Source organism: Heliangelus exortis, chromosome 23 (genome assembly GCF_036169615.1).
Source record: "Heliangelus exortis chromosome 23, bHelExo1.hap1, whole genome shotgun sequence".
Classification (NCBI taxonomy): domain Eukaryota; kingdom Metazoa; phylum Chordata; class Aves; order Apodiformes; family Trochilidae; genus Heliangelus; species Heliangelus exortis.
The window spans coordinates 7,533,590-7,561,108 of NC_092444.1; the positions used below are offsets into that span (position 1 = coordinate 7,533,590).

General features: G+C 49.0%; 1 protein-coding gene across 4 annotated transcripts; it reads left to right on the top strand.

Annotated features, from left to right (window-relative positions):
• Nucleotides 1-2,941: 2,941 nt before the first annotated feature.
• Nucleotides 2,942-27,461, top strand: LOC139806856 (Golgi integral membrane protein 4-like). Of its 4 annotated transcripts, none has more exons than XR_011730376.1 (15): nt 2,942-3,902; nt 9,254-9,328; nt 10,029-10,078; nt 11,271-11,324; nt 14,157-14,307; nt 15,651-15,733; nt 16,844-16,996; nt 17,127-17,405; nt 18,029-18,186; nt 19,816-20,024; nt 21,739-21,806; nt 22,093-22,257; nt 23,279-23,363; nt 24,372-24,479; nt 26,496-27,461. XR_011730376.1 is itself a non-coding variant. In XM_071767048.1 (15 exons), the coding sequence occupies exons 1-14, from the start codon at nt 3,716-3,718 to the stop codon at nt 24,474-24,476; spliced, it is 1,809 nt and encodes a 602-aa protein (XP_071623149.1). In that variant the 5' UTR covers nt 2,943-3,715; the 3' UTR covers nt 24,477-24,479; nt 26,496-27,461. The 4 variants fall into 4 exon arrangements, 3 of the variants coding, with proteins under 3 accessions (XP_071623150.1, XP_071623149.1, XP_071623151.1); XM_071767048.1 differs by having other exon boundaries at nt 2,943-3,902; nt 23,279-23,350; XM_071767050.1 differs by having other exon boundaries at nt 2,946-3,639; nt 3,827-3,902; nt 23,279-23,350; nt 24,372-27,406.
• Nucleotides 27,462-27,519: the final 58 nt, after the last annotated feature.

Below are 27,519 nucleotides of genomic sequence, written 5' to 3' on the forward strand. Positions count from 1 at the left end.
GGAAGATAACTGGGAGAGCTGAGCCAACATGCTGTTTTAAGGCAAAAAAAATCATTTCAACAAAATGGTCCCATCGGTTCCCCGGGGGCACCCTCTAATGGATACTAATTAGAAGCTGTCAGTTCTTGTTATGGAAAGGAAAGAATGGTTGAGCTTTCCTACCCCTTAACCTTGGAGAGACTGAGATGAGAGCTGCCCCTAGGAATTGTTTAATTTAGGGCACTTCCACTCCTGCAAGAAATTAATTGGGGATTTCTGTACGTGGCAGGGCAGGCACCTCCAGGAGGTCTGTGTCACGCAGACAATGCTGTAAATTCATGCACATACATCCACAGATGCCCATCTGAGAAAACTTTATTTTTTAAATCTTTGTTCCTGTCATTGTTCATACACTGGGCTCCTGCCTCAAGCTCCTCTCCGACTCAGCCTAAACCCTCCAAAATGTCTGCAGATGAACAGGTCTGCAGGCACCCATCCAGGCTGCAGGGCTGCAGCCTCCTGCTCAGCCAGTTCCAGTGGGTTGTGGATGTTTGCAGTTTGATGAGTGGGACTTTACAAAACTGTTGTGAAACTGCAACCCCTAACAACAAAGCCTCCCCTCCGTCCCCTTCTAACCCCTTCCTTCCCTCAGTCTTTTTCAGACTCTTGGTTTCTTGACAGCATTTACATAACCTGGCTGAAAGCACTCCCACAGCCCATGAAATGCCTGCTATGAAATCCAAAGCTCTGATTAAAAGGATGAAGCTTTCCAGGGCTGCAATATTTGCACAGATGGTTAATACTCATGGCTTGCTCTACAGAGTTTCAAAAAGTGGCATTTTCTTTACAAGTACATCGAGCCTGAGCTCTCCCATGGGAATTGCTTGTTTTGTTCAGATTATTATTTTAAAGCTATCATCTGATGTGATCACCCATTGGATTAGAGGAAGCAAAAGGAGATGATCAGATAATCCCTGAGGCACAAAGCATTTTGAGTTGGATTTGGAGAGAGCTGTCACCTATGGTCAACTTGTTTAGCTCAGGGTGCTTCTGTCCTCCCCTGCATCTTCCTGGAAACACTTGTGTCTAGTGGCTGTAGACCTTTGGAGATGTGAGGCCTTGTAGTAACTTGAACTGGCTGGTGTGGCATCTCTTTTTCAGAAAAAAAAAAAAAAAAAAAGAGAGAGAGAAAAAAAATGCAAAAATGAGTAGTAGCAGGTAAATATACAAACTTAGCCTTGCAAAATCATCAAGACATCCCCTTGTCATCTGGTGCATGGAAATCTTTGGCAAAGAGAACATCTGGTCCCTCCCAGTCAGATGAGCCTAAGATCTAGTCAGGCTGAAAGCAAATTACTAGATGGCAGAAACTTGGTCAAATCTTTCTCAGCTAGACATTCCCATATTCACTATTTTAACCTTCTCCAGAGTCCTCACTGTCAAAACCTCAGAAATTGCCAGTGTTTCTCAGGCAGGAACCAGCACACGAGGAAGTAATTAATGAGAGCAGGAGAGAGAGAGGAAAAATAAAAGAATGTGCTGAATAAAGGCAAAACTGAGACTCAAATCCCTCATCCCACAGGCTGCCTCCTCAGTCCTCCAGATGCCACCAAAAGACATTCCAGCTTCTGACAAACAGCCTGAAGAGATGCTAAAGTATGTAAAAGTATGTAAAAAAGCAGCTGGGCAGGGATGCTGCCTGATGCACACCTTCTGTGGAGTGTCTCCTGAGCACAGGGTATGTGAGTCAGCTACAAGATTATCCCTGGTCCTACAGGCAAAGGGTCCATGGCAGACAAAGGCTGCCCAGAGCATCATATATTGTTTTTCAGAAAGAGCTAAGCAGTAAGTCTGCAGTAATTAGCTAATTCATTAAGGAAAGTAACGTTTTCTGGAAGCTGTGCTCAGAGGCAGGACTGTTGGCCAAATCACCTGATTTCCAGTGGGCTGAGTCTCACCCCTGTTCTGGCAGGGACCTCAAAAAACATACAAAATCCACTTAAAATGCTTGAAAAAAAACCCAACACAAACCCCAGCATCAAACACTTACTTACTTTGGATAAATCATAACCTTATAGGAATGCTGTGCCTCAGTTTCCCCATCTGTAAGTCAAGGAATGCCATTCATCTATTTCCCATCAGTACTGTAAAGCTCGTTTTATTAATATTTATAAACCTGTGCATGATTCTTAGAGGGGAACTGCTGAAGAATTAATTGTTATGGTTGCTGCTTATTCCCCAGATGCCTGAAATATGGAACTTGGCAGAATTCTGGAGGAGCTGAGATAAGAGATGAGCCAACCTGACAGTTGGGCTGCTGGTGCAGGCAAGGGGTCTTAAATAGCAAATTCAGCTCAGAACACGGGCAGAGCTCCAAAGATTCTGAAATACTGAATTACAGAATGGTTTGTGTTGGAAGGGACCTTTGAAGGTCACCTGGTCCAACCCCCCTGCTGTGCCCAGGGACATTGCAACTCCCATCAGGTTGCTCAGAGCTCCATCCAACCTAACCCTGGATGTTTCCAGGGCTGGGAAATAGGATTTTTCCCTCCTGTTTCTGGCTGTTTGCTAACAACAGGGCTGTGCATCACACACCTGGATGGGGGCAGATGGGCTCTGCCAGGGGACCACAGCCCACTTCAAGGGCAGAGAGGCTCTGCTGCCTACAGCACTTGGAAAATCCTAACTCATCCTGCAACCTCTGTGCTGTCCTCATGCCTTGATCAGCTTTCCCAACAAGAAATTCCTGCTTCTTAAAAGAAAACTAAAAATCAAACAACAAAACAACTCCCTGAGGTTTTAATTTAATCATTTGAAGAGCTCCAGGAGGGTGACAAAGATGATGAGAGGGCTGGAACACCTCTGCTATGGAGACAGGCTGAGAGTTGGGGTTGTGCAGCTTGGAGACCTCCGGGGAGACCCTCCAGATCCTAAAGGGGCTTTAGGAAGCTGGGGAGGGACTTCTGACAAGGATTAGGATAGATACCAGTTAATTAGGAAGGAATTCTATGGTGTGAGGGTGCTGAGCCCCTGTCCCGGGCTGCCCCATCCCTGCAGCGTTGCAGCTTGGAGCAGCCCGGGCTGGTGTGAGGTGTTCCGGGGCTCCGAGGTGTCCCCGGTGTCCCCGGTGTCCCCCTCCCCAGCGGAGGGCGGGCTCGCCGCAGCCCGGATGCCGCCGCCGCCGATTTCCTGGCCCGGTTCCCGGCCCCGGGGCCGCCGCTTCCCCTCGGGCTGCGGGCGGGGAGGGGGCCCAAGGGCTGCTTGTCCCGCCGGGTTATTTTTTCCGGTCGGTGCTGCCGGGGGGGTGAAAGGAGGTGGGCAGAGCCAAAGGCGGCCGTACCCCCTTCCTGCCCCCCCAACTCCCCTCCCCTCCGCTGCAGCACATGGGAAGCAAAAGTTTTCCTCCTCCTCCTCCTCCTCGCCTCTCCCCTCGCCCCCCGGCCCCCCGGAGTGGTTGGCAGGCGGAGGATGCGGCTGCCGGTAGCCGGGCTGCTCCTCCCCGGACACCGGGGGTTGTGTTGCTTTTCTCTCCGTTGGGAAATGAGGAATAAAATCTTGCTGGAGCGTTTTCGGCTTCTCTGAAGGCTGGGAAAGAGAGAAGGCGAGACTTTGATCGCATCTTGCGGGAGGGATCTGCCAATTTGCGGAGGAAACGGGCTGGTGGGTAACGAGAATCTGATGGTTTAGCCCCGCCGGGGAGGTAGCGCCCACCCCATCGCTTTGCTCCGGCCCCACCATGGGCACGGGAATGTGTTCCAGGAGGCAGAAGGGGCTTCTGCAAACCGGTTTTTGCCTGGTGACTGTGGCGTGTTTGGGCTCGGGAGTTTTCATGTACAACCACTTGCAGCAGAAGGTGCGGAACGCCGAAGCCCTGGCCCAGAAATACAAACAGCAGCAGGAGGCTCTGTCTGCCCAGCTCCAAGGTGAGTGACGGGCTCTGGGGTGCACCCACTGCCCCCCTCTCCCCCCAGCATCACCTCCTGGGGGGTTGCTGCACGGCCCCACCACGGGCAGGGTGCCTCGGTGCGGCGAGGTCCAGCTTCGGGCTTTTAAAAGCTTTCAGAAGAGGTTGTGGCCAGTTTCCTTCCCCCTCTCCCCTTCGCTGTCTGGAATTAGCACAGCCTTGAATCGGAGGTGCTGTTAATTGCAGGATGGGGACTGGAGAGTGCTGGATTGGTGAGCTCAGCTGCGTCACATCGATTCCATTGCTTCTCCCCGTACTTTCCCTTCGGTCGTAAAGATTAATCCCATCTCATCCTAAACGTGAAGCAGTAAAAATGCAAATAGGGCTGAGAGAGGCTCCCAGCTGTGGCTCTGCTCTCCAGCCTGCCGGAGCATCTGTCTGGGGAGGGAGCAGAGAGAGAGAGACAAGAGGTCCTGTAGGAAAGTTTGTTGTCATGTTGGCCACTGCCTTTGCAAGAAAATCACCAGATCTTCTCGAGAGAGACTGATCTGTGACTAAAAACTGGCCTCTTTGGGGCTGATAGGTGCTGCAGCACAGAGCTCCAAAGAAAAGAGGGAGGAGGAAAAAAATGGCTTTTCTGAGCCCACTGACCAGCACTTGGTGCCTTTGGCAAGTGCTGCCAGCAGACCAGGAGGCAAAGATCATAGGGATAATACCCCTCTCCCTTTCCCTCCTCACTTTTCCTCCTTGCATAAATGAGGAAAAATGACATTTTGGCCCATGGGAAGGCTGAGGACACATGTTACTCCACTACTGAACTCTTTTTTTCTGGTTTATCATTCTGTCCTCTGCTGAAGCTCCCTGCCCAGCACCTGTCACTGGATTTCCAGTCTCTAGAAGGATGAGCAGAGGTTTGGTGGGAATCCACTCTTGGGTAGTCAGCAGCTGTGTGGGTAATGCTGGAGGACAAGTTGGTTCTGCAAGTGCCCACAGAATCGTTTTTATGTGGACAAAATATTGCTTGCCTGTGGGTTCTGGTGGCTCAAGGTCAAAAGATTAATTTGACACTTTTCCTTCAAGGCAATGGGTTTAGATGATGGTGTTTCAATCCAGAGCTCTTTCTCAGGCTAAAATCAAACCTGGGGTACCTGTGTTGACCTCTGGTGACATCTCCAGCAATGCTGATTCTGTAGCCTGGCTTTCTGGGGAATTCTGCACATCCTTGACTCAGTGTATTTAGGGTTAAATCTTTCCTGGTGGTTTGGTGTGCAGTGCTGTGATGCAAACCTAACACTGTACAGAGGTTTCTTGTGCTCAGGGCAGGGCATTTCCACCTGTAAACCAGGAAAGCAGAGTGTGGGGTGTTTTGTCTCTGAAGGAAACGTGCTTTAGAAAAAAAAAATCAGTCTTGTGAATTGATCTAGTGTGTGTAAATATTTATATATGTATGTAGGTTCCCTGCCACTGTGTTACAGTTTGCTTCCATTTGTTTTTAATCACTGCAGTCCAACAGCTCCTGGTGTGCTGCAGTTCCAGGCACTGGGATTTCCACCTTTGTCCTGTGGTTCTGGGATGCAGGGATCAGCAGGGCAGAACTTAGCCCACATTCCTTTCTGGTGTGTCAGCATCTCTTGCTTCTCTTGGAGAGAGGAGGTGGTTCTGCAGAGTGAGGTGACAGTGGTGGCCTGAGGAGCCCCAGTTTGGGGAACACCAGGCTCAAGCAAACAACTGGGACAGCCTCATAATACTTTTGCCACCCAAAACATTTGAGTGTCAGAGCTGTGCCTGTTGCTGGTGTTTCTAACCCTCGTGTCAGTCCTCCCATTCCTAAATACAGTTGTTGCCATGGATACCCGTTTTATTTTGAGAAGACACTTACTTGTCCAACAGTTCTAACAGAGGCAGAACTTCTTTTTGGGTTTGGCTGGTGGGAGAAGCCTGGCCACTGGTGTGCAGGAGCCATGGTCATGGCAGTGTCAGTCACCCCAGTGCTGCTGCCAGTTCAGCTGCTTTGGTGCTGAACCCAGGAGAAGTCTGAGCTCCATCCCTGCCCCTCTGCTGCATGACTTGAATTGGCTTCTGCAAATACAGCCTGGAAGTGAAGAGCTGGGCCAAGAGCTGAGTGAAGCTGAGTGAGCAGCACTGCCTGTCCCATCTGCTGCCTTCTGCTTGTGCACAAGGCACTGGATCTCATCTTCTTCTCTCATCTGCAGCCAGGAGGTTCTGGATGAAACTAGAGAGATTTTATTTTGGTCAGTTCACAACCAACCATCACTCTTTGAAGTGATGGGAAGGAAGGGTGTGTTTAGAGTGCCACCCAGGCCTGTCTGAGGCTCCTGATGTGGCCTGGGTGGCACATCACCCTGGAGTCTGGGATGGAGGGGTTATCTCACACCAGGATGCCACATCCTGCAGTGCCTGAGCGTGAGGATGCAGCACTCCTGTCCTCACCATTGGGTGTCTTTTACCCAAAATGTCTTTCCTTTGCTGTCTCTCTGGATCAGGAGGGGGAGGTATGATGGGTCTGGTGTTCATTCTGCTCCTCTTGTCCTTTGCTCCAGATGATTCCTGAGCCCTGGTGCCATGGGTGATTAGCTGTGCTGTGACTGGATGGAGACTGGCAGGAGGGTTTGATGTCTCTAACAGGGAGAGAGACAGAGGAGCGAGTTTTTTGTGGGTGATTAGCAGTGAGGTGCAGTCTGGAAGTCAGGGTTCTGTGCCTGGCTCATCTCTGTGCCTGGAGCTTTAGCAGGAGCAGAGCAGCAAATGACACCTCTGCTGCCTTGCTCCATGGAAGCTGGGAGCCAGCATCCACCCGTGGCTTTCCCAGGCAGGGGTAAAGTGAAACCACTTCAACAGAAAGAGAATAAAACCTGGGACTTGGCAAGACTGGAATCACTCTCCCTCTATGGATCTCTTAAACTCTTCCTGGAAGATGTTTATCTTGGTGCTCTGGGGGTATATGAGGCAACACCTTCACACAATCACCCTGTGTTCTGATCTATTAAAAATGAGAATAAGTCTGTGGATGGCCTGACCTGTTCTTTTTTTCCCAAAGGCCAGGCACTGCCAGGGATTCCATTGTTTCAGCAGTTCCAGTTCTGTGTTTTTAGCTCATTTGGCAGCAGGTGACAGCTCTTGAGTTCTGGCTGAATTCCAGCCTGGATTTAGACACTGACCACCCTCCATTCTCTCTTGCAATTGCAAATTGTTAAAGACTTCCTGGCTTCCTGTCCTCTGCAGCTCTACAGGGCCATTTTGGTCTGCTCAGTTGTTGCTGTATTCCACACAAAGTAGGGTCACTACTTCATTGCAGCATTACTGGCTGCTTTGTGTAAAGCTGAACCCACCTTTTCTGGGCTCTGGAGACCTGGAGGAATGGCAGGAGAGATTACAGCTTCTCAGTTCCTAGTCACTGGAGGTTACTTCAGCTTATCTTAAAAAAAAGTGTCAGGAGAGCCAGATCTTGTGGGTTAAATTTGGAGTAAACAGCCTCTGCTATGGAGCAGTTCCTGCTGTGTGGTGCTTGTGTGGGATTTGTGGTTCTGGGTGTCAGCACCAGCCCATTGCCTGTGCTTTAGCTTCCCCTTTACTCTGTGAGATCAGCAGCATCCCCAGCAGTCAGGACTTCTCATTGCTGGGGTGAGGTTCCCATCACATCAAAGCCTTGTCCTCAGGTGCTCTGCTAAGATAAGGCTGCAGGAAAGTGAGATGCTTGTGGCAGAAACACGAGTGCTTGGAGCTCACGGATCCTGTAGGAAGTAGCTGATGTTCTTAAGATGACAATTTTGTTCAACAAGGCTTTTTAGCACGTAGTGAGAAGCACCCACAGTCTCTTTATGTGCTTAGCTGGGCTGGGGAAGCCCTCAGGGTGACATCTGAGTAGTCAGTTGGGAAAAGTGGTTCTAAAAATAAAGCTGTTATGAAGTAGACACTTGGACAGCTGCAGTGAGGGGCTTGCTGCTTACCAGTGTGCTCAGCAAGGGAAAAAGTCCTTCCTGATTGAAAACAAATATTTCTACTGTAATGGTTTGGAGAAGAGGGTAGTTTCCTCACCTCAAAGGAAAATATTATTGAAGGGGCCCAGCCCAGGGGAAGCATCTTCACCACTGGGATGTCTGTGGGGTTCAACTGAGATGGTAACAAAGAGAAGGAAGGAGATAGCAGGGCTGGTGACAATAGGAATGCCTGGCCTAGGACACTGGCCCTTCCTGCTCCCTGAGGGAGGGCAAAAGTGACAGAGGGAATTAGGTGGGTGAAGAGAGACAGCTTGGAGGTGTTTGTGTGCCTGAAAACAGCTCCTCAGGCTGGGCTGGGACTGAGCCCCTGCTGGCAGAGCCCCAGACAAAGTCCTTGTACCTGCAGTGTCTAAAACCAGCCTGGCCCAGGAAAAACAAACTTGTCTGTTTGTCCTTTATTTCAGTACAGGAGGAGGCACAGGAGGTTCCTTTTCTCTCCCCTCTGCTGTGCCTTGCCACCCCACTCCACTCCCTGTGCAGAGGGGCTGGAGGAGCCTCTTGCAGCTGGGTGCTGGGACCTGGGGAAAGGTCTTGGTCAGCATTCAGGCATCAGAGTGGATTAAAATCACCATCCATCAGGAAGCTTCTCTGGCACTTTGATTTGTCATGTGGCTGCTGCCCAAAGCAGCCTCATCCCTCTCCCTCCTGGCTCCTGTGCAGAGTACAGATGCTCTTTTGTGTGCAGTGGCTGAAGGAGCTGCTCATCTCCTTTGCCTTAGTGGCCTGGGGGGCCAGTTAATGGTTGGGTTGTGAAAGAGGAGAAAATGTCTCTTCTGTGTCCTGCTGATGCCTTTAAAGAAGAGGTGACCTGGAAAGCTTTGGCTACCTTGAACCTGATAATGGCCTTAGCCTGCAAATACACAGTTCAGCCATTGGCTACCAGAGCCAGCTCTTGGCATCTGCAGCAAACCCTGAGTGCAGATACTCACAGGATGGCAGTCTGGTGTGTAATATCAGGAATATCCCTTGTCTCCTGTGCAGCTGTCCCAACCCTGCTCCAGACCTTATCTCTTCACAGCTGACAAAGGAGTACAGAGAGCTTGTATCTGGCCCTGGCCCTTTCAGTGCTCAGGACATCAGGTATCCACATGTATTTTGGGACTGTTTATTTCTTTGGACTGGATTTTACCTGTGAGCTCATGTGTCCTTTAGCCTAGGAACCCAGAGTGCTGCAGAAAGGGTTCTTTTGCCCAAATCTGCTCTCTTGGGCACTTGCTGGCCAGGTCCACAGCAGGATTTGGGGTCTCACGTGTGCCCCTGGTGGCATGACCTGCAAGAGGCCTGTTTTGGGGAAACAGTGTGAAGAAATGTCAGGGTTTATCTCATGCTCTGCCTCTTTCTGCTTCCCAAGTTGTGTATGAGCACAGGTCCCGGCTGGAGAGATCCTTGCAGAAGGAGAGGGGGGAACACAAGAAGACAAAGGAAGGTGAGTGCTGACAGCCAGCTCCTGGGGGAGAGATGTGTGTTGTACCCAAAGCCTTATCTGCCTCCAGGGCCATGTGTGTGTTACTGAACATCCCTTCTGCTTAGAGCCCAGTTTCCACTGCCCAGAAGGTGCTGGGAGGTGGGTTCTGTTCCCAGCCTATTCTGTGAGTAACAGTGCCCATGATGTGGTATTTGAGTTACCTTAAGTGGTAACTAAAGCTGACAATAGACCATGCTTTTTTCTTGTAAATATGTAAACTCTCTAATAAAAGTGATCTGCAATGCTGTGCTCTACAAGTGCTTCATGATGTGAGCATCACTGCATGGACAATCCAGACTGTCAGGTCTTTTAAAGCTGATGTGCAAAGCAGATCTAGACATGCAGGATATTTTAAGACCATGAAGCATAAGAAAGTGGAGCTGTTTGTGTGATAAAGTTGGAAGTCACCAATGGATTTGCCTGTAGAATGGGAAGGGAAGGACATTTGGGCCTGGATGGGTGGACAGTGCTCATGGAAAAACTCAGGACACTGAGTAGTGAGTGTTCTAGCAGCATCTGCATTTCAGCATGTTGAGCTCCAGCCTTCTGCTCAGCAAGGGGCTGGTTTCCTCCTTCCCTTGCCCCCCCTCACCCCAAATTATAAACCAGATCCTTGTCAAATTCCAGCTGATTCAATTCTCTTCTCTTCTTCTGTGTCTAGATTTTTTAGTGTATAAACTAGAAGCTCAGGAAGCTCTCAACAAGGAGAAGGTAGGTATGGCTTGTTCCTCAGAGCCTGTGGGTGTAGAAATGGTAAAGATTTTTCTGGTACCAGCAGAGTCAAGAGGCCAGGGCTGCTGTCTGGAGGGCATGAAAGAGTACGAGTGTGTATGAACTTTGGCTGACACCACCTTGCAAGGCTGTGGTCTGTGAGGATTTGCCTCCTCTTAAGGAAAGACTGTGTAGTGCTAGAGCTCTTCTGAGAGCAGGGGGGCCTGTGCTGCTGTCAGAAAAGAGAATTTCTGTGTCATGGTACAGAAGGGTGCTGGGGAAACTGGGTGCAAGGCACATCACAGGGGACAAGGAGGAGAAAGGCCTTGGGGAGAACATATCTATTGTTTTCTGTCTCCAGGGGTTGTCAAATGACTTCCACCAACCTGTGAGTGGCAAAGTTGAAAGGGAGTGTGTTCAGGTGATGTGGCATGAATCCTCCAGTCAGCACTGTCCTGGGCCAGGGCCAGGGGACATGTCACCAGCCAGCTGATGGCTCTGCAGGGCCCTGTGCACTCCAGGGCTAAGGGAAGCTCTTCCCAGGGCCCTGCCTTGTGACAAAGTGGCTTGTCCCCATTTCTGCAGCTGAAATGGTGTCACCTGGCTGTGTCCCAAAGGCTGAGCTCCACTGCTGCTGGCCCTGGGATGTGAAAAGCCTGTGAAAGACAGGCACACAACTGTCCCTCCTCATTAGGTGGCCTGGCTGGAGTTTGCCTCCTGCCATTTACCCAGTAGCACAGGGAACAAAGCAGAATGTTTTTGGTTAAACAGAAGTATTGATGCTGAAATTAGTGAGGATGGGGGCACATTTGAACAAGAGCAGCATCAACAGTCAAGCTGTGAGGTGGGAAATGCCAAGGTTCCTGGCTTCCCATTCAGCAGGGAAAGGACCCTTCAGCAGAGGTGAGGAAGGAACATTTTGTCCCAACCACCCTGAGTTATAAGGCTGGTTTTTTCCTTTTCTCAGAGCATCTCTTGATGAGGTGCTGGAGAAGAGGAACTGCTCTTCCCCTGCTCATCTGTGGGTGAATGTCACCCTGCTACAGAGGAAACTCATGGGTTCCCAGTCACCCTGTGTGTGCCTGCCTGGGAAGGGGTGGTGGGACCTTGGTGGGGAGATGCTCCCCTGTGCTCCTCCCTGCCTTAGGTTTTTCTGGAATCTAACAGCACTGTTCAATCTTTTTCTTTCCAGCAAGACTCCATGAACAGATATGGAGCCCTCAGTTCCCAGCACAAGATCCTGAAGGTAAGGGAGGATCTGGTTCCACATACTGACCATTAAAGAAGGGTCCTTGGAAGGAGAGTCCCTGTTTTCTGTTACCAGGGGTGCCCAGGAGAGACCCAGGGCTTCCTGCACCCTCTGCCAGCAGGGAGGGAGGGAGGGGACCACCCTGGGTGTTGATCTACATTCCTTCCTGACTATTCAGGTTCATGGGAGTTTCCTATTTATTCTGCTGGGCTTTGTATCAGGTTACAGCCTTCACCTATACCTCCTTTCAATGGCACCCTTTGTGCAGTTTATCACACAGGACTTCTCTTGTTCAGCATGTTCTATTCTGGGTCTCTCAGTGTGAAAATAGGTCTATTCATTGTAGTTTGCCCTTTGGGCTGATACAATATATTCCAGTCCCTGTAAGTGGCTCAGAGGGGGGTGGCTGAGAGCATTTTATGGCTTATCACATGCTCCATCTGAAGCATATCTTGATGTTGGAGTTTGCTGTCATTAGAGCAATGCAACTGTGGCTGGTGATGGTGGCTCTGAAATGCTTTTAGTTAGAGGGCTGGCAGTGAAATGGAAATTTAATTCTGGGATGTAGAAAGAGGGCGAGGTTCCAGCAGCCCTTCTCACCACTGGGTTCTATTTCCTGAGCAGAGCTGGACCTCCAGCTGCCTGGCTTTTGGATTCAAACTTCGGGAAAAGGGAAGTACAGTTCTGTCTCTTGGGCATTATCCAGCACTGTGGATTCTGGGAACGTTTCACAGTTGTAATGTTCCTCTTCATGGCAACTGCAGCCTGAGCAGAATGCTCTGGTTTGCTTGTCTCAAGGGGACAGGGAGAGCATTTCATCCTGGCTCCCTTTCTCCTGCTTCCTTTTATTGTGAGGGGAAGTCATCTATATTTTTAACTGCATTTACAGCTGCTGAAAGACAGGACAGCCCTTGGGACTGCAGACTGGTAGATTTCAGTCCCCTCACTCCTCAAAAAAAAGCAGTATTTAGCTCAACTTATAACTATTTCTGAGGCTATGAGAAACACTCCTGTGTCTGGAGTAGGGGGGGAGATGTTTCCCAGAAGTCCTGGGGTCCCAGGAGGCAGATTGCTGCCAGCCATGGCTTTGAGGTAGTCTTATTTTCTTCTTTGTCTTCCCCTGACCTAAATCCACACAGCTGAGTTGAAGGACTCCTGGTTTTCTCCTGGTTTTCAGAACACCAGCTGGCTGGCTTCCTGAAGGATACAAATTCTCCCAGTTGCAGATTTGGGTGTGAAGGGTGAGGACCCTCACCAGAGTTAAGTTGCTTCTCTGAAAAACAATCACATGTAGCATGTCCCAGACCTCCTGTCCTGCAGCTACAATAAACTCCTACAACAACTTCATCATCTTTAGACTCCTCCTGAGGTTTGCATACACTGGTCACAGCCACCCTTAGAAACCAGCAGGGGTGAGGATGCTCCATGTGCTTCATGAGCCAGGCTGGGCCTCAGGTGCTTTCTGTGACCTTGGTCAAGGCTCTTATCTCTCTCTTCAGCTTCCTGCTGCCATCAAAGGGTGAATATTCCCTCCCTTCCCCTGACTGTGAGCAGTCTGGGGACAGACATGAAGCACGTCACCTGCCAGACAGAATATGGGCTGGAACTTAATAGACCTGAGCTGATGAGGAATTAAAAAAAAAATCCTTGAATTGCTTAGAATTTATGGTTAAAATAATTTCTCACTTGCTAACGTTGGTGCCTTCTGAGGTGTTTAATATCAAAATCATTTTAGGGATGTGGCTCCTCTGCAGTGCTTTCTGCTGGTAGCTCTAATGAGAGCTGTAAGTACCTACTGTCTTTACAAATCAAAGCAGCAATCTTTTATTTTCATCCTTTCCCTTTCTGGTCTTGTGATCTGATTAACCTGACATCCTTGTCTCTCCTCTTTGTTCTGTCCCTGGGACCCCTCCATACTGATAGCTTTTCCCTCTACATTACATGTATTTTTTTGAGCACAGTTACTGCTCTCCTTTGAGTGGAGGATAATCACTCCAGGGGACAAAGCCTGGCCCACAAATGCTTTTTTTTATGCTGGGAATAAATGCAATCATCAATAGCATTTAAAGGTTTGGGGATTTTTTATTTGATTTTTTTAAAAAAGATGGTTTATACAGGAAGGCTGTTTGAAATTGCTGCCTGAGTGCTGAAGAGCTATTGTGTGGAAGGGACAGAGTTCACCTGGGAGCAAATCCATCTGCATACATAATTGGTGTTGACAAACCAAATGGGAAAGGACTCTCTGGGTTACCATGGGAACAAAAAAAAGGAGGTGAATTCTGGTTCATCAGGTCTGAGGAAAAGGATGCATCAGCATGTTTTGTTCTTGGGCTCTGCCAGAGGGGAGAGGAGAGCACCTCTTCAGCCCACTTCTATCTGATGAGGTTTTGTCCTGCTTGAAACAGTCTGGGGTCTCCTGAGAGGATTTGTGCAGTGTTCCACAGGCATTTGTTTTGCTGCCAACAAATCCTACAGCCTGTCCTGCTCACACTGCATGGGCTGTGCAGGGAAGTTGGGAAGGAGTAGGAGCAGCTCTTGGCCATGTCCCACAGTCTCCATCAGGCAGGAGTGGACTTGCTACCATGTTCTGCCTCCTGTTTAGTGGCTTCCAAGGAGACCAGAGTTTAACTGGCATTTCACATCCCTCCTGAACCACTGAACATGAGGAATATTTCACTGTATCTGGGATTTCTACCAGCCTCATTAGAAGGCCAGAAATTTCTTCTATCTCTCCAAGCAGCTTAGTAAACAGAGGCACTGGAGTAGCAATTGGCAATAGTTACATTCTTCTGCTTGGACTGACTCTTTGTCACTTCTTTTGATGTTCAGAACCAGCATGAGGATGTCAAGAAGCAGCTGCTTGACCTGCAGCTGCAGCACAACAGCTTGAAACTGGAACATCGTAAGACACTGGAGACCCACAGCCAGAAATATGCCCAGCTGCAGCAGGAGAAGGACAGTGAAGTCACCAACTTGCAGGGTGAGTGCAATGGAGAGCTGAGAAAACACCTGGCAGAGAAAGGGGCAGAAACAACAGTCTCATCCATCAGGTGATCCTGCCTCACCCTCTCCTTCCCCTGCTGGGTGAGTGCCATGAAGTCAGGAGGGATGCTTTTTGTGGCAGAGGTAAAGCATCATGACATTTGGGCAGCCCATCTATTTCAATGCACATTTTCCACTTCTCTGTACACTTCTGGCATTGGAAAACAATTCCTATACCACTGGAATCCTGCAAATTCTAGCACTTAGGCTTGGGAGCAAATTAAATGTGCTTTTTGTAATTAATGATGTAGGAATATAAAATGCATTTAATAGTGCAAGTATTACAAGGAGTGTTGATCCCTTTAATTTCCAAAGAGTAGTTGCTATTTAGCCTGCTGCTTAATTAGATTGTGGGGTTTTTAAGGTTCACATCTGTTCTTACTTAGATTAGGTCTGGGAAAGGGAAATCTGCTCTTGGTTAATTTGTTTTTCCCCCTCTTATCAACACAACCCTGGTGTCTGATCAGCACTCCTGGTTAGGAGGGGGGAATGGAGCACAAACAAGTGAAGCTTAAATATTTCATTGTCTCTGTTCTTGAAATCAAATTCTGCCAGAGGAAGGGGAATAATGATCAGAACACTAATGCAAAGAGGAGAGCTAATCAGGAAGATCAGCTTAAAGCTGAGATATTAATATTCTCTGTCCCTCTTCCCAGGCTGCTGCTCACTTGGTGCCATCTCTCCCCTGTGCTTTAAGCTCAAAGCTGGCAAGTAAATCTTCCCTGAAGTGCTGGTAACCAGCCCACACAAAAAAGAGCAAGACAGCCTCAGGAGGGGTGGCAAAGCAGGGAGCAGCAGCATTGCTAATGCCTCATTTTCTTTCCATGGTCCCACCAGTGCTTTCTAGAAATAACCTGCCCTCAGGAGACACATGTTGGAAGATGTGTCTGTGTTGGTGAGGGGAACAGAAGAGGTATCTGAGCAGTGGGCAGTGCTCAGGGCTGATAAAATGGAACTGGGGGAGTTTTTCTAGATTCAGTTGCAAAAATGAAAGCCTCACCCTAGGGTGAGGAAGCAGAAGCCCACTGAGAATCAGGAGGGATTGCTTTACCAGGTGCAGCTGGGAGCTTCTCTTGGCTGTCCCAGTTGCTTTCCAGCTTTGGGGCAGCTCTCAGGGTGGTGACAGAGCTGTGAAGATGCTGGGGACAGTGCAGCTCTGCCTTGTGACTCCATGGCTGGGCTTGGAGAGATCTACAAGGTCACGAGGAATTTATGGTAAGGAGAAGAGATACTACACTTGTGAAAACAGCTCTCTTATGCAAAGTTCTCCTTTTCTTGCAGACACAGTGTTTAAACTCAGAGAAGAGAGCAAGCTCCTTCGGAAGGCCCACCAGGAGGTCCACTCTCAGCTCCTCAGTGCCCAGGTAACCAGCACAGGGCTGTTTGTGGCCACACTGGCTAGTGATACCTGAGCCTAGGCAGCCAAGTGCTGCATGCACAGCTTGTCATGCTGGCCTACAGACACCCTGCTGGTCTGGAGCTTTCTTCCCACCTTGACAGGTTTCTGATGGGTACCAGTTCTTCTTTCATCTAGCCTGTTCTGACTGGAAGCAGCCTCCTACTTGCTAGGGCTGCATCCCATGAACTGTTCTTGGCTTCCTTTTCCTCATTCCTTTTATGTTGGCTTTGCTGAGTCGTTTTGTTGAGATTTGTTTTGTTTTCTTAATGTTAATTTTAAGGTCAAATTTCAGGGGAAGAATTGAAATCAACAGAGCCTGCTCAGGAATTAATTTCCTGCTAAACTTTCCTTGCTGCTTGGAAGCTTTCCTACTCTGCTCAGTCCCTAATTTGGTCCATTTCCAGGTACCCTGGCGAGCATATGAAAAGCTCTCGCCCCTCACTTTCCTATAAATAACAGGGGTAAGATTGGGAGCTTTTCCTAAGTAGCTTTTTCAAGCCTTACTTTTCAGGGTGGGAGATGGAAGAAATTAAGCTGCAGTAGAGAGAAAAGCATTGCATTTGCTTAGCAGTCCAGGAGAATCAATTTTCATTTGCCTTGCAAAGTAAATTGAATCGTCAAGTAGGATTATACCAATTATTGTCAGCCCTGCTGAGATGAGCACATGGGTGGAGAAATGGCCTCCACAGGAGGAAAAAGCTGACCTCAAAGTTATGTGTGTGTGAGGCCCAGGAGGAGAAACCCAGCCAGAGCCAGGACACAGTTCTTGGGCAAAGGCAGGAGTTGTGTCAGTGGCTCATGCAATCAATAGCATGAGGCTAAGAATCAAATTCCAGCATCCAAGTGAGCAATAAAATGAGATGTGAGACTGGCAAAGAGGGAATACAGAACATCCATGGAATCTGGAGGGAAAGCTGAAGACCAGTTTGGGTTTAGTGGTGTGGATTATCTCCAGCCTTTCATATCCATGAAATATGTATCTCCTTTAGGAGCTGGCCATAAGAGTGTTTGCTTCCAGCAAGCTGTTTAACTGTGTTACAGTGTGTGGTTCCTCTGTACCCTCTTATCCCCTCAGACCCAGATGGAGGAGTTCAGGCAGTTCAAGGAAGCTCTACAGAAGATGCCAAGCTTCAAAGCAGGAGCTGGGAAGGGGCAGCAGCAGCCTCAGGTGCTGAAGGAGCAGCCCATGGCACCACCCAACAGCCCATCACAGCTGGCAAGGCCGAAGGTGTGGTAGTCCCAGGAGACCCCCAGGAGGAGAGTTCTGCAGGGCTTCTGTGGGTCTTCAGCAAGGGGCTTTGAACTGGAGGGAACTGAGCTTGTTCCTCCAGCTTGCTCTTGTCCTCTCTTCCCTGCAGGCTCTTCCAGTCAATCAAGAGAATCACCCTGCTGGGAACCTCCTGGCCTCACAGGTCTCTGGGCTTCAGAAGCAGGCAGATGGCCCTCAGCTGCAGGGCCACCACCCATACAGCAACGATGGCCCAAGGCCACAGCCCAAGGTGCTCTTTACCCATCCAGCCCCACTGCAAGACACCAACTCCCTGCCAGGGGCTTTGCCAGCCTGGCCAGCAAGACACGGGGATGGCCACCTCATGAGATTCACCCGCACCATGAACAGTCTGCCAAATGGGAACCCTGTAAGCTCTGCATCCTGCCTGCTCTGGGTAGCTCTTGCTTTTCAAGCTCAAAAGGATGATATTTGTAATGATATCACACTCCCTGGTGTGGAAACTCCTGGCCCGTGTACTCTCTGAGTTTGTGGTTGAGCAGCAGGCTGGGGTTCTTGTCCTGGGTCCTGATGGATCTGCAAAGAATAAATAACAGAAGAAGCTCCTTTGCCTCCTGGGGTGACTGGGAGTGAGCTTCTGGAAAGCAAACCTCTGAAAAAATGGCAATAATTGCAGCATGGTGAGACTGTAATTGCAGTAAATGTTAAAATAGCAGCGTGTGGGGGTTTTTTTTAGAAGTGGCTGTGTCGTTCCTCTTTTTATGGAGATTCATCTACCTTAGACAAGCTTGGGTCACATGAGATCCAAGTTATTTCCTCTTGGCTTTGTGGAAAGAGAAGGACATGTTTGACTGCAGGGTGGCTGGACAGGATTGTGGGTTTGTTCTGGAGCCCTTCTGAATCTGTTTTTCAAAGGATCCTTCTGGTCCATGAGGTTGTCCAAGTGCAAGGGGGATGTGCAGGTAGCTGATAGGATTGGGAGCCTCATGTGTGTCCTTGTGTGTTCTGAGTATGGCTGTGTCTCCTCTGCAGGATCTGAAGATGGTGATGCACATTCAGGTGAGGAGCAGTGAGGAAAGCCAGACTCCAGGATTGTCACCATCTGACCTGAAACAACCCTCTGAGGCAGAAAACCCTCAGATGCCAGACAACCACCAAGCTACAGGGAGCAGAGAGGGGCAAGTGCAAAGGTTGGTGACACAAAACTCCCTTCTGCTCTCAGTGTTCAGGCTCAGAGGTACAGTACAGGCTGGTCCCTGGACTCCCTCTGAGAGAGCTTTTATTGTTCTTATTAATCTTTTGAGATTAGCTGAGACCTTGGTATCAAAATTCCCTGCAACCCAGGATCAGACAACCTCAGCACAGTGCATTCTCCAGACCTGATCTGGGGGTAAACGGGAGAGGAGAGCTGAGGGAATTCCCTTGGAAGGACAGAGGTTCAGAGAAGGGTGTGAACCTGCCTGTTCCATCACAGGATGGGTAACTACAGAATGTTACTTGTGCTGCTGCAGGAGTCCAGCTGGGGCCCAGGACCCTGTTGCACTGGGTGCTCTGCAGGCACAGGAGAAAGTGTTCACTGCCTCAGCAGTGCTCACAGGGTGGTTTGCAAAAGGGAGAAAATGTCTTTGTGGGGCTGCAATTCATCAAAGCCTGGCCAGAATCCAAAACCTGGCTCTGAAAATAGTGCTTCCTCATTTAACTTATTTATGTGTGTCTAGGTCATATCTGCTCAGTTTGCTGGAGCAAACAAATCCACTTTGTTTTAGCTGTAGAGGAGACTTCTGGATTTTATTTTAAACTCAGCCTCATTCTATCCATTCTCCCCTGCCATATTTGTTTGTTCTCTTTACCCATCATTTTCCCAGGTCAGAGATTGTGCTTTGCTTATTTAAAGGGCAAAGTCTTGCCCATCCTGCCTTGCAGGTGACATCTGCATGGGCACACAGAGCTGCAGCAGAGGGGATGTTCTGGGGGTGTCCTCCCTCTCTCCCAGGGTTGGGATTTGTGTGGGTGTAAGTGAAGGTGAGGGTTGAAGTCAGGATGACAGAACAGCCTTTCCTCAGCTACAGGAATCAGTCTGCTCAGTGACAGGATGGTGTCACTGCCCTGTGAAACAGCAAATGCAAACACTGGGGCTGTTTGGCAAATGGTTTCAGCAAGGACAGAGCTTATGGGATGTTTGGTGTGTGCACTGTTTTTCCTTGATCTGTCATCAAGAAATGACTGAGCAGCTGGAGACTGTTACTTACACTGCATGAGATTTGTGATAAGGAGAGCAGAAACCAACTTTCTCTGGGAGGTGTCAGTGCCAAGAACAATATCAAACCCCAGCAGAGCACAGAAGAGGCTGAGCAGGGGCTGTTGTGCTGGGTGGCTGAGACCAGCAGATACCAGATGAGCTCTTGATGTCCAGTTTGCAATGTGAGGGTTTTGTAATAGGGAGACCTAAGGCTGAGTTACCATTTTTCTTATTTAAAGCTCCCTGTGGTGGCAGTATTCTGGCTTTAAAAAGCTTCAAGTGTTGACTTGGAATCCGTTGTTGTGTGGATATGGTTTGGTATCATGGAAGTTATGTTAAAGCAGTTCTACAGTAACTTGTGTTTATAAAGTAAAACTCATTCTGTACTGATGGGGCATGTTAAGTGTTCTGTTTCAAGCAGATAACCAATGCAATCTGCTGGTTTTGCCAAAAAGTTAAATTAGGACAAACTTCTTCATGTCTTGGCATTGTTCTTTTTTCTCTGCTTGCCATTATGAAACAGCATTATGAAACCTCTCTTGAGGGGGGTGTTCTGTTTTGTTTTCTACCCTATCTGCAGCTGGAAAGACATAGTTAACAAAGTGAATACCCAGATGGATGAAGAACAAGTGCACAGTTACCCACAGAACCTTCGTCTGGACCCCAGGCCTGGGCAGGAGCTGCAGCGTGGCAGCCCCCAGCCTGCTGGTCAGAGGAGAGGGGAAGAGCATCTGAGAGCTCCTCAGGAGGGTGAGAAGGACAGGACAGATGATGAGGAGCTCGAAATGGGTATGATTTCCCTGATCCTGTGCTAAGAAAGCAGGGAGCAAGAATAGCTTTCTGCTTGTGTTGATGGAAACTTTGCAACTCTTGGAAAATCCTTGTGCTTTTGTTCTCCTTGGTCACGTGAAAAGCCTGGACTGTTTCCCATCTTTGTTCCCTGTTGTCCTGCATCCTCACATTTACAAGGCAGCAGGCTCAAAGTCTGTGGAAGTTAAGGCAATTCCTTTTTCTTTCCAATGGGGCAAATATCCCTGGGTTTTGCCAGACTCCATCTCACCCTCCCATTGGAACTGATTTCATTTTTTTAGAAGTGTTTTTTTTCTAACTCGCTCAGGGCAAAAAAATTCCCAACTCTCCTGAGGAGGCTAAAAGCAAATGAATGAGAGGGCAGCTGGTGGTACTTTCCAGTCAGCCAGCAGAGCACTTAAAGCTATCCTAAAGCCTGGGAGGGGACTGCATTTGGGCAGTGGGAGGCCAGCTCTTGCAATGAGGTGTTAGGATTCCTCAGACCCCTCAGGTCAGGAGAAACCTGTGACTTGCTGTAAAGTTCATCCATCCCACCATGAAACCCAAGTCATGAACAATCCATTTGATGATGCAGGTGATGGCAGAATCTTGTCTTTGCCTCCTTTTCCAGTGTCAACATTTTGTAAACAGATTTTGTTGCTGCAAGCAGCCTCTACCATCGATTTCTCTTGCACACATGGGCACAGCCTGTGAGATCCTTAGCTATTCCTTTGTCAAGAAGAGACACTGCAGTGTAAATGTGACTAATGCTAATTCTGTGTGTTGCCAGACTGAGGTGGAATGTTAAGTAGGTGGCTTTTCAGGTAGCTAATCCTTTGCTGTGGTCGTGGCTGCAGTGAGGCAGGGGGAGCTGGGAGCTGAGACTCCTGCAAGGATCTCATTTGAAATGCTGACTTGCATCCTATTTAACATGAACAAGATGGTCTCAGCCTGGTTTCTTGACAGTAGATTTTTGGCTCTGGATTTGGAAGAGAGGAGGGACATCTTGGGGCAGAGATTAAAGTCCATGATTCTAAGTGCATCTTGGATCAAAAGGCTGAAATTGCCCAAGATGGGAGGTTTCCTCCTGGGCTGTTGGCTCCATTCCCTCTCTGCAGGTGAGGTGCTCCCAGTTGGATGACACAAATAACTTGCATGCAGGTGCTGGCTGGACAGGAGGTTTGGTGTGCCTGTGCTTTCCCACAGCTATGTTTAGCTGCTATTTCATGTTGTGCTTTAGCTGCTATTTCATGTTTTGCTGACCTGATTTTCAGCAGCTCCCCTTAGAGGAACTGGAATAATTGATTCACATCAAAGTGAATCCTACCCTGAAAAGGCCTCGTGGCAAGTACAAGGGGGGAGCCTGAGGACCAGGAGCATTTTTCTCTCATGCCACTGCTGAGCCTGGGCAGTGTTAAGCACCTTGATCTAGATTAGGGACTGGAATCAGAGCTGGGTTTTGTCTTTGTATCATCTGTGCTGTTCTCTGTGCTTCAGCACATGCTTGTGCCCCAGGCTGGGGGACAAGGAGCAGCTCTGGCAGCTGGGGGAGCTTGGTGCTGCTGTGCTGGGAGCACCCTGGGAGCCTGCAGGAGCTCCAGACAAATCCCCACGGGGCATGGAGTTAATGCAGCTGCTGCCCACCAGCAGGAATCTCAACTGGTGACACTGGCTGTTGAGAGCATGCACTGGTGACTCTTCCTTTTCCTGGCAGATGCAGGAGTGATTGAGAGAGAGGAGAACTTGGGTTCCCAGAAAGAACCTGTTGCCCAGGAGCCCATGGTAAGTGCTGCTGTCCTCTGGGTGCAACCCCAGCTTGGAACAAGATTCCAGCTGTTCCTCTTGGGTGGATGCTTTCTCAGAAGTTTCTGTCACATCCTGGAGGGAAGTTGTGGAGGGTTCTGGAGGGATAACAAAGACCCAGGGGGGTAGTTGTTTTTAGAACCATTAACATGCTTAAGAGAGGTGTGACTGAAGGGCTACAAACCAGCACCTCCTGCTCACTGGTGAAGGCAGACTCACCTTGGGGTGTCCTGCCTGGCATTCACAAGACACTTTCCTTGTCCAGATGCCAGATGATGCTGCAGATCCTGCCCAGGATCCCAATAACCAAGGTGAGGATGAATTTGAGGAAGCTGAGCTGGAGAGACCTGACTTTGAAGAGAAGGTGGGAGGTCTGGAGAAGTTCAAGGAGCCCAGCATGAAACAAGAGTCCAAGGAGAAGCCACTGAAGGTGACTGACATGAGGGCAACCAGAAGGGGCCAGAGAGAGGTCCCCAGCTCTGAGTGGGGGGCGGCAGAAAGCTTAAGGACTCAAAGGAAATCCACCCAGGGTCATGGATGGATCCATAATCCCACTGCATAGGATATGGCAAGGCAGGAAAAACCTTCTGAGAAACAGTGGGTTGGTCAGTACCAGAACTTGTTCTGGCCCCGTCCTCTCTGCTTGCTGAAGCCAACCCTTCCTGTAGCATTTGCAGCACCCATCTGGCTGAAGAGACAGGAGCTGGCTCACCCCACAGCTCTGCTTTATCTGTTCAAGCACTTGAGGGACCAAAACCAGAGACAATAAGCCAGGGCTGTGCTCAGGGTCTGGTCAGGGCTGGGCATGCAGCAGCTTTTGGCAGCAGTGTCAACACGTGAGGATTCAGCCTCCTTGTTTGCCTGCTTGCAGATGGAATCCATTTAATTTGTAAAGTGCTCCTTGCTCTCTGAAGCCAGCCTGCATCAGGGAAATGTGAGCTTGTTTTGACAAGCAGCTGAGTGTTGCTTGTTTTAAAAAGGAGTGTTTTATCTGTCAAGCTCTAAAAGCATGGTTAATAGTGAGGTTTAAAAAATATATATATTAAAAAAATCCAGGCCAATGGAAGCAAACAAGAAAGAGATGCTGGCAGCAACAGAGCAACATCTCCTCAAGAGGAGAGAAAATGTGGAAAGAATTAGTGACATGAAACCTGACTGTCAGATAGGGCTGGGCTCCCTAAAGCTCTGCTCTCAGTAAATTGTAGATTCCCTGCAGCCCCTCTCTCCACTGTGGAAGGAGCTCTGGGTGGCTGCTGCCAGAAGGTGGGAGGAGAGGCTGGGTGGATAAAGGACAGATGGAGTCAGGGTGCCCTCACTGTCTCTCCACTGTCCCTCGATTCCTGATGTGTAGCTCAGACTTGGGACTCAAAGACCAGAGAGCTGTGTCCCTGGCATGGAGTGGAAGTGGGCTGGGGCACTGTCAACAGGGTCTGAATTTTGGTATTTTTCAGGATGCTGGCAGAGCTGCCAGGCCCAGGGAAGAGCCAATGGATGACTATCAAGAAGATCAGGAGCAAGAAATTGTACGACACCAAGGTTCTTCCTCTTTCCCTCTCTGGTGTGGTTGTTACCTGGGTATTTTGGTAGCCAGGAGCTGAGTGTGCTGCAGCTTTTAGGGAGCCAGATGTGAGCAGCAACTTCAGTTTTGTCTCTGCTTGCTCCATGAGGTCTAGAACAAACCTGGACTGCAGCTCCCTTTTATTTTTCATGCTCTGTTCCCTCTCCTCAGTCCTTTCTTTCTGGGGCTGTTAGGTTGCAGCCAGCAAGTGGAATAAAAGTATGGGGAGAGAAGAATGTGATGTCCCAGTCCTGAGGGAAGGGTGGGGGGTGGTGTGTTGGTTGGGCCACACATTTCAAGAACTGCTCCTCTGGGTGCAAGCAGCTCCAACTGCTGTGTGCCAGAGCCTCAGGACTTCTGCAGTCTGTGAGAGGCTGGCATTCCTCTAGGAGAAAATTGAGAGCATGAGCACTAGAGAGGATCACTCTGGTGCCTTCTGGGTCATGTAGACAGAAGTGAAGGATCCTCTTCATCCTCTCCTTGCCCTTTTTTGAGTGGGTGTTGCTCTTTTTTCTCTGCAGTTTCAACGTGCTTGATGAGGAATGGATAGTTGGGGCTGTCTGCTGGGGTGGGGACACAAGGGGTGGGCAAAGCTGATGGCAGGACCTGTCCTTGTCCTGTGTGTAGAACTTGGTCCAAATATGCATTGTACAAGCCAAAAAGTGCCAGTGGAGGCTGTGCTGGCTGCTGCAGGTCACAGGTGGGATTTGTTGCAGGGGACCTGCTGCTTGTGTGGCAGTGGCAACAGGGCTGCAGTGTTAAAATTGCACTGTAGTGCCAGGGCATTAAATGTGCTTAAAGGAAAAGGCTGATTGTGGCAACACAGGCTTCTCACCTCTCTGTCTTGTCTTGCCTGAAGGTCCTCAGCAGAGATGGATTCTTCCCTGTTTTCCTAAGTTTCCAGGTGTGCTCCTAGGTAGGGTCTCCTCTTCCAGGCCTTGCTGATTTTTTTTTTTTTCCATCCTGGCTGTTCCCTCTGCACTCAGGAGGATCATGGAGGTGAAGTGGATGACAATGATGACCTGGAACTTGTCCAAGACCAGCAGGACCATGCAGGCATACAGGGTGGCAAGAAGGATGACTACTACTGAAAGGTGCTGAAGGAGAGTGGGATACACTAGGAATGAGGAGATGGGAAACTCCTCCTGGGAACTGGGTCCTGGATTCAACACTGCCCAGAACAGGCAAAGGCAGAGGAGATGTCTGAGCAGGGTGCTTCAGGTGGGCAGGACACCTACGTTTTGGGGGCCATTGCTGCCTCTCCAGCCCACAGCATAGAAGTGCTCTCAGACTGTAGGAAAGATTTTATCCTGCTGCTTCTCTTAGAAGCACTTTTTGATTTACTGTCTTCTTCACCCTCTTGTTTTCCCTATCCCCTCCCAAGCTGGAGAGATTTTCTTGTTTGTTTAGTGTTTTTTTAATGCCTTGGTCAGCAGGGGGATGCCTGAACTGATCCCTCCCCTTCCTCGACTGATTGCTAATACAAAGGAATCTGTCTTCATAAAATATTTTGCTTAGTAGTGTTTCTTTAAAACATCTTTTGCTCCCATTGGAGTAAGGTGGAGAGGAAGTTATCCTGCTTTTTGTCTGGAGCTATGCCAGGGTGGTGGCTAACCACAAGCACCAACAGAAATCATTGTGTGCCACCCAGTGTACATGTGGGTGTGTGTATGAATTCCTGGATCCTCATCCACTGGCTCAGAGTAGAGTTCTCCTTTCCTTGGCTGTGAGCTGTGACTGTTCTGCTGGGCTCAGAGTCTCCCCTCGTGCTCTGCATCTTGTCCTGGCATTGCTGGTGCACCCTGGGTTCCCTGGGGGCATGGCTGGCCTGAGCAGGGTGGTGGTGGCAGGGACTGCCACAGAAAGGATCACCCCACGGTGCACCAAGCACCCCATGGCACAGCTGGCAGTCCTTCTGCTGGGATTTTGTACTTTATTGTTTCTACTTTCAGTATTTTGGTGGTGTGGATGCCCCCTCAGCTTTCTTCTGAATCAGAAATCCAGGAGTGATCCAGCTCCTATTTAAATGCAGCTGTTTCATTTGAGAGCTTCAGCAAAACCCCAATTTGTGACTAGTTTTTGGTTCTTTCAATTTTGTATCCCTCCCTAGAACAGACTGCTTCAGGTGTAGAGCTCTCCAGGCCCCAGTGTGCACACAGATCTCCAGAGAGGACAAATGCTGTTCTGGGAGCTCTACACTCTTCATACTGCTCAGTATTCATGGGCAGAATAAACCAAGAGGTGTATCAGAGGCAGAACAGCAGCCAGAGGCTGTTCCAAGGGGTCCAGGGAGAGGTCCAAGTGCCACAGCTGCTCATGTAGCCCACTCAGGAGCTCCCTGCAAAACTCTGAAGGTGTGTAAGATGCCCCAGGTTACTCCCAGTGGTTATTGCTGCTTGGCTGCTTTGTGTCAGCACCCTTGCTGGGTGATGCAATGCTGCTCAGCCTCCACTGGCTGCTATAAATAGCAGTTTCAGAACAGATCAGCTGGAGTTGCAGTCACCAGTTCAGATGCATCCTGGTCAAAAAATGTCTGCAGGTCTCAGCAGTTCTGGTGAGCTGTCACTGTCCCACAGCCAACACATCTGTGAGCTGCAAGCCTGCATGTCCAAGCTGCCCTGCTGAGATAAGCAGCAGTTATCTCTGCTGAATTTCATGCACTCCATGTTTCCCTTAGCCTGTGACTGGCCCAGCACTGAGGTTCAGACCTTACTGGAAGTAAAAGAAGTGCTGGAAATAGAACCCCAGTGGGGGTGAAACTGTGCTGATTCAGAGGCTGCAGGAGCTATCTAAATTAGGAGGCAAATTCTCTGCTTTTGCATGGCTGGGGTGAGTAATCCTCAAAGTTATGACTTGGAGGGAACTGTAACAGCTCAGCCCTGAATGTAAAGCTCCCTGCTAGGAGGATGCTTTAGCAACCATATGCCACATGGTGCCCTCAGCTGAGAGCTGAGCATCTCTGCTCTGGGGAGCGTCTGCCCTGGCTCTGTGCAAGACTAAAATTAGCAGAGTTGCATAAACTGTTAGCTGCAGGGTGGTTAATGCTGCCTTGTCTTGTTCCAGGGCAAGTTGCCCCCATTTTAATTCTAGTTCACCATTTCCTCTAACAGGAGATGAAACAAGAGTCCATAAGTCCAGTGGAGGAGAACTGGAAAAGCAGAAAACCTGTAGTGCTGGATCTATAAAGCCATCTGGGGTGTTTCTGGGTTTGATGTGCTGCTCAGGGTTCACTCCTTAAAGCAAATACTGGTGTTTTGTCTGAGGGGTGAACTGTTGAGGTGAAATACATGAGATGTCCAGGCTGAGATTTGTTGCCAACTGAGGCAGGGAAGAAGGGCTTAGGGAACAGAGGGATCACCCAAAGAACTGCACAAAGCTCTCAGACACAACTCGCTCAGTTTGGCTCCAGCCACCCCCTGACCCCCTGCACATTTCTCAGGAAGGGCTGTCAGCTTTGTATCCTGGCTGGAACCTCCACAGGTAAGTTTGCCTCAGCCACCAAGAAGTGCCTTCAGCAGCACAGCCCCTCCTGTTGCTGTGTAAGAATCACCAAATGTTTTCTGAGGAGAGCAGCCATTCCTACAACTTTACCATCCTCTTTGTATGCTGGTCCTGGGTTGATTTGTAGGGTTTTTTTTTTTCCCATTGATTCCTTTTGGTATCAAAAGATTTCTAGCAACTTTCTGTAGGCTAGCAGACACCTGCTCAACACTAAATTTGGTCAAAAGCTAGATGTGGAAATAACATGAGATTTACTTGTTAAATGACTGTAAAGATTTTCTCTAGAAAGCATGTACTTCACCAAGGCAAGTCTTTGAGACAGGGAAAGGTCTCCTGATATGAGACCATTCATGTTCACATCCATGTTCAGTGCATCCAGAAGACAAAACTATTTCTACAAGTTCCATGTTGCTGCAAATTACACTTTGTATATATTCAAGTAACACCTTCAGTGAAGACCAAGGTGTATTCTTTGGGTTTGTATTTTGTTTAGGCTGTGAAATAAAAACAAGTTTCAGAATCTTATTTTTGTTATTTTTAAACTTATATAAGACAATAAACACTTACAAAGAAAACTTACATTGTCATCTGTAGTTCTTGTATTTCCAATTAGGTAACACAGTGAAGAAAAAC